The sequence below is a fragment of the Otolemur garnettii genome, unplaced genomic scaffold, assembly GCF_000181295.1.
Source record: "Otolemur garnettii isolate 467f Iridium unplaced genomic scaffold, OtoGar3 scaffold00099, whole genome shotgun sequence".
Lineage (NCBI taxonomy): Eukaryota > Metazoa > Chordata > Mammalia > Primates > Galagidae > Otolemur > Otolemur garnettii.
The window spans coordinates 3,744,461-3,750,982 of NW_003852494.1; the positions used below are offsets into that span (position 1 = coordinate 3,744,461).

At 44.3% G+C, this 6,522-nt stretch overlaps 1 protein-coding gene and 1 non-coding gene across 2 annotated transcripts in view; one reads left to right on the forward strand and one right to left on the reverse strand.

Annotated features, from left to right (window-relative positions):
• LOC100955999 (strawberry notch homolog 1) overlaps window positions 1–6,522 on the reverse strand; it is a 37,765-nt gene that overhangs the window by 26,129 nt on the left and 5,114 nt on the right. Inside the window, exons 4-6 of the mRNA XM_023516833.1 lie at window positions 3,177–3,357; window positions 2,998–3,069; window positions 833–932 (exon numbers count right to left, since the gene is read on the reverse strand). Of these exons, the coding sequence (XP_023372601.1) occupies window positions 833–932; window positions 2,998–3,069; window positions 3,177–3,357 (353 nt within the window). The remainder of the gene's footprint in view (window positions 1–832; window positions 933–2,997; window positions 3,070–3,176; window positions 3,358–6,522) is intronic.
• On the forward strand, window positions 6,228–6,334 carry LOC111727289. The gene has a single exon (XR_002774872.1). It is a non-coding gene; the product is annotated as a U6 spliceosomal RNA (small nuclear RNA).

Consider the following 6,522-nt stretch of genomic DNA (forward strand, 5'->3'; position numbering starts at 1 on the left):
AAAAAAAAAAAAAAAAAAAATTTCAAGGATGTGTACGGTGGGCTCACACTTATAAACCTAGCACTCTGGGAAATCAAGGCAGATGGATTGCCTGAGCTCAGGAGCTGGAGACCAGCCTGACCAAAAGCAAGACCCTTTTTCAGTAAAAAAAGGAAAAACTAGGTGGGTATGGTAACAGGTGCCTGCAGTCCTAGCTACTTGGGAGGCTGAAGCAGAATATTATTTGAACTCAGGAGTTTGAGGTTGCTGCGAACTACAACACCATGGTACTCTACCTAGGGTGACAGAGTGGGAGTCTGTCTCCAAAAAAAAAAAAAAATTAGACTAGTATTGACAATATATTTTTTCACTGTGTCAAAACCAAAACCATGAGTGGCACCTGTAGCTCAGTGGGTAGGGTACCAGCCCCACATACGGAGGGTGGCGGATTCAAACTGCCCCAGCCAAACTGCAACAACAACAAAAATAGCCGGGCGTTGTGGTGGACCCCTGTCCAGCTACTTGGGAGGCTGAGGCAAGAGAATTGCCTAAGCCCAGGAGCTGGAGGTTACTGTGAGCTGTGACACCACAGCACTGTACCGAGGTTAATAAGTGAAACTCTGTCTCAAAAAAAAAAACAAAAAAAAAACCAACCCCAAAAAATCCCAAAGCATTTTTATTTGAAAAAATTTGCTGTAATTATCTGTTTAATTTAGTAAGTAAATTTACATGTCCTATAATCCCTAGTTTCCAAATTTCATACCATTCATGTTTGAATAAAAATTAAAAGAGGAAATGTCATAACAGATTGAACATATCCTTGTCCATCGTTAAGACTATTTTTGAAAGTTACCTTTAAAGAATTCTCCAGGATAGTCTGGAGGTGGTGATACCATGGGAGAATCCAGGTTTACAATAGATTTCATGACAATTTCTAAAGCATTTCTTCCATACTGCAATAAAAACCAAAAACTTTTAACTAGTTTTAGCATTTGGATATTCTTCATCACATTGACCCCTATATGTTACATGGGAAATTACAAGAATTTTGAGATGTGTACACAACAATCAACAAACATAAAATCTGTTCAGAGAGAAACAAATGAAGTCCTCCCAGGAACACTGATAAACCAAAGAATTTGAAACTTGCACAGCTGAATCAAAAAGAACACCATTCAGCTCAGCGCCTGGCTCAAGTGGCTAAGGCGCCAGCCACATACACCTAAGGTGGTGGGTTGGAATCCAGCCTGGGCCCACCAAACAACAATGATGGCTGCAACCAGAAAAAATAGCCAGGTGTTGTGGTGGGCGTCTGTGGTCCCAGCTACTTGGGAGGTAGAGGCAGGAGACTCGCTTGAGCCCAAGAGTTGGAGGTTGCTGTGAGCTATGCCACAACACTCTACCCAGGGTGACAGCTTGAGGCTCTGTCTCAAAAAAAAGAACAACAACATTCACTGTGATGGACAATCTGTCTCAACTGTACCAAAGATTAAAAAACAGCCTGTGTCTGAAGTCTCAGCAAACTGGGAGGCTCAGAGTGGGACCTGTGGTTCAAGGAGTAGGGTACCAGCCCCATATACCAGAGGGGGTAGGTTCAAACCCAGCCATGGCCAAAAAAAAAAAAAAAAAAGGGGGAGGATTAGGTGGGAGGAATGACTGACCCCCGGAGTTTGAGACAACCCTGGGCAAAGTAACAAGACCTCATCACTCCTCCCCTGCCAACAAAAAGGCCCAGCACGGTGGCTCACACCTGTAATCTCACAAGTTTGGAAGAATTACTTGAGGCCAATAGTTTTGTGACCAGCCTAGGAAATATAGCAATACTCTGTCTCTAATAAATCTTAACAATTAGCTTGGTATGGTGGTGCATACTCCCAGCTACTCAGGCAGCTGAGGCATGGGAGGAATGTTTAAGCCCAATAGTTTGAGGTTGAACCTTTAAACAAACAAAAGTTGGTTGTTTTCTTTTTTTTTTGAGATGAGAGTCTCACTTTCGTTAAAGCTAGGACTACAGGTGCCCAACACAATGAATAGGTGATTTTAGAAATGGGGTCTCTCTCTCTTGCTTAGGCTGGTCTCAAACTCCCGAGCTCAAGCAATCCACCCACCTGGGCCTCCCAAATTGCTGGGATTAAAGGCACGAACCACCACGCCTGGCCAGGATAAAGCATAAGTGGAGTCACATGATAATAGTTCTCAAGTATCTTTAAAAACATATATATAAAATACTACCTGATTCCTCCCATTGCACATTGCAGACATTCAATAAATAAATTCAATTATGGCTCAGCGCCAATAGCACAGTGGTTATGGCACCAGCCACGTACACCAAGGCTGGTGGGTTCAAACTTGGCCAGGGCCAGCCAAACAATAATGACAACTGTAACAAAAAAAATAGCTGGGTGGTGTGGCGGGAGCCTACAATCCTAGCTACTTAGGGGCTGAGGCAAGAGAATCACTTAAGCCCAAGAGTTTGAGGTTGCTGTGAGCTGTGACGCCACAAACCACAGCACTCTACTGAGAGTGACAAAGAAGACTCTGTCTCGGCTCAGCGCCTGTGGCTCAAGTGGCTAAGGTGCCAGCCACATACACCTAAGGTGGCGGGTTCAAATCTAGCCTGGGCCGCCAAACAACAATGATGGCTGCAACCAAAAAATAGCCTGGCGTTGTGGCGGGCGCCTGTGGTCCCAGCTACTTGGGAGGCTGAGATAGGAGACTCGCTTGAGCCCAGGAGTTGGAGGTTGCTGTGAGCTGTGATGCCATAGCACTCTACCCAGGGGTCAGCTTGAGGCTCTGTCTCAAAAAAAAAAAAAAAAGAATAAAAAATAAAAATAATGCAGAGTTAATCACCAAAAATCTAACATGTAAAATTCTCTCTTACAGGAAGCCATGGATTTAAAGCAAAAAGATAAGGGCAGGAAGTTTTCAATTTGAAACAGTAACCACTTTCCTTATCTTTTTGCTACAAACACAATACATAACACTAGTTTTCAGAGATAACTGGAAGCTGAAAAGTACCTTATTGTCAAAGTTAAATCTGCTCAGATCTCTGGATTCTGTTGCTCTTCTGTCACCATGTGTAAGTGCCCCCTACCAAAACATACAATTTTCAATCAAGGCACAGTTAACTTTAGACCAGAAAACAAATAAAACATATTATCTCTTACACTCATTCAAAATACTCAAAAAAAACTTACCAAACTCTCAAGTCTTTTAGCAACAATAGATGCAAATCTCTGTTCTCCTGCCAATTCAGATATCAAAAAGACATACTCGGGAGCAGTAACTTGGTTTGATCTATGAGTTCGTCCTGTAACGACATTTTTATACAAGATCACTGTGTTCACTAGAGACAGAATATTCTTCTGAGATCTAGTCCTAAAACTTACCACTAAATGGTTGAGAAACCCATTAACAAAGGAAAAAAAATTTTTTTGAGACAGGGTCTCAGTTGATCACCCTTGGTAAAGTGCCCTGGCATTATTAACTCACAGCAACCTCAAACTCTTGGGCTCAAGCTATCCTTTTGCCTCAGCCTCCCAAGTAGCTGACACTATAGGCGCCAACCACAACTCCCCACTATTTTTAGAAACAGAGTCTCGCTCTTGCTCAGGCTGGTCTTGAACTCCTGAGCCCAAGTAATCCATCTGCCTTGGCCACCCAGAGTGCTGGGATTACAGGCCTCCATCACGCCTGGTTCAACAAAAGAAAATATTAAAGATAACATTTATCAAAGTCCCCACAAAAGTAAAAAAACCTAGTATTCTATGGTGCATTTATTACAAAGAAAAGTACAAAATCATAAACACTTTACATGAATAACATCCAAGTTCAGAGCAATATTTTTGCTTAAGAAAGGAGAGAACAGCTCCGCGCCTGTGGCTCAAGTGGTTAAGGCACCAGCCACATACACCTAAGGTGGCGGGTTCAAATCCAGCCCAGGCCCACCAAAAACAAAAATGATGGCTGCAACCAAAAAATAGCTGGCTGTTTGTGGTGGACGCCTGTGGTCCCAGCTACTTGGGAGGCTGAGGCAGGAGACTCGCTTGAGCCCAGGAGTTGAAGTTTGCTGTGAGCTGTGATGCCACAGCACTCTACCCAGGGGGACAGCTTGAGGCTCTGTCTCAAAAAAGAAAAAAAAAAAAGGAAAAGAGAACAACTTGGCACCTGTAGCTTAGCGGCTAGGGCACCAGCCATGTACAGCAGAGCTGGCAGGTTCAAACCTGGCCCAGGCCTGCCAAACAATGACGAAAACCAAAAAATAGCTGGGCATTGTGGTTGCTGTGATGCCAGGGCACTCTACCCAGGGTGACGTTGAGAGATTCTGTCTCAAAAAAAAAAAAAAAAAAAAAAAAAAAGGCGGCACCTGTGGCTCAGTGGGTAGGGCGTCAGCCCCATATGCCAAGGATGGCGGGTTCCTGGCCCCGGACAAACTGCAACAACAAAAAAACATAGCTAGGTGTTGTAGCAGGAGCCTGTAGTCCCAGCTACTGGGGAGGCTGAGGCAAGAGAATCACCTAAGCCCAGGAGTTGGAGGTTACTGTGAGCTGCGTGGCACCACAGCACTCTACTGAGGGCAATAAAGTGAGACTCTGTCTCTACAAAAAACAAACAAACAAACAAAACAAAGAGGGGCGGTGCCTATGGCTTAGTGAGTAGTGTGCCAGATTCAAATCCAGCCCTGGCCAAACTGCAACAAAAATAGCTGGGCATTGTGGTGGGCGTCTGTAGTCCCAGCTACTCGGGAGGCTGAGGCAAGAGAATCGCCTAAGCCCAAGAGCTGGAGGTTGCTCTGAGCTGTGATGCCATGGCAGTCTACTGAGGGTGACAAAGTGAGACTCCATCTCTATAAAAAAGAAAAAAGAAAGAAAAAGAAAGGAGGCACAATGCCCGTAGCACAGTGGTTATGCCAGCCATATGCGCAGAGGATGGCAGGTTCGAACCTGACCCGGGGCCAGCTAAACAATAACAACTGCAACAAAAAATATCAGGGCATCAGGGTGTTGAGGTGGGCCCCTATTGGGAGGGGCTCCTTGGGAGGCTGAGGCAAGATAATCACTTAAGCCCAAGAGTTTGAAGCTGCTATGAGCTGTAATGCCACGGCACTCTACCTAGGGTGGTGACAGCTTGAGACTCTGTCTCAAAAAAAAAAAAAAAAAAGAAAGAAAGGAGAGAACCTGCCATAAAAGTGTCAAATGACAAGGCTGGTCTCAGAGGCTCATGCCTGTAATCCTAGCACTTGGGGAGGCCAAGGCAGGTGGATTGCTTGAGCTCGTAAGTTCGAAATTAGCCTGGCAAGGGCAAGACCCTGTCTCTAAGAAAAATAGAAAAAATTAGCTAGGCATTGTGTAAGGCACCTGCAGTCCTAGATACTTAGGAGGTTGGGGCAAGATCACTTGAGCACAAGAATTTAAGGTTGAAGGTGGGGCTTGTGGCTCAGTGGGTACCAAAGGGTACCCTGGCCCAGGTCAAACTGCAACAAAAAATAGCTGGGCATCGTGGCGGGCACCTATAGTCCCAGCCACTTGGGAGGCTGAGGCAAGAGAACTGCCTAAGCCCAGAAGTTGGAGGTTGCTGTCAGCTGTGACACTATGGCACTCTACCAAGGGCGATAAAGTGAGACTCTGTCTCAAAAAAAAAAAAAGAATTTAAGGTTGCTGCAATCTATGACACTATGGCGCTCTAACCAAGGCGACAGAATAAGACTGTCTCAGAAAAGAAACAAAAAGACCTACCAAATGACAGAAGTACTATTGCAACCTTGCTACCCCAATTATGCTTAATGTTGCTGCTATTAAGTCACTCTGGATTCTCCCAAAATTTTCAAATCATGGGGTCACAGAGAAATAAAGACAGAAGGGAAGAGAAGGGACTGGTTATGTGAGGCCACTCAGGGTTGAAAAAGTTATAAGGAAAGCACTTCTTATTACGAGCCCTGTTCTTGGATATAATGCCAGAAACCCTTTTAAAATAGGTAAAAACTCTGAGAGGTCAAGGTGGGTGAACAGCTTGATCAAGCTCAGGAGTTTGAGACCAGCATGGGCAAGAGCAAGACCTTGCCTCTAAAAACTAGCTGGGCATTGTGGAGGGTGACTGTAGTCCCAGCTTCTCTGGAGACGGAGGCAAGAGGATTGCTTGAGTGCAATAGAAGGGCTGTTACTGTAAACTATGATGCCACAGCATTCTACTGAGGGTGAAAAAGTGAAACTATCTCAAAAAACTAAAATTAAATAAATGTAAAAAATAAAGTGTTTGCTTCGGCAGCACATATATTAAAACTGGAACGATACGGAGAAGATTAACGTGGCCTCTGTGCAAAGATGACACACAAATTTGTGAAGCATTCCATATTTTAAAAAATAATAAAAGAAAAGTGAATTCGTAACACACTAGTATATGTAATACATCTTATTTATTTATTTATTTTTGAGATAGAGCCTCAAGCTGCTCCCCTGGGTAGAGTGCTATGGCATCACAGCTCACAGCAACCTCCAACTCCTGGGCTCAAGTGAGTCTCCTGCCTCTGCCTCTCAAGTAGCTGGG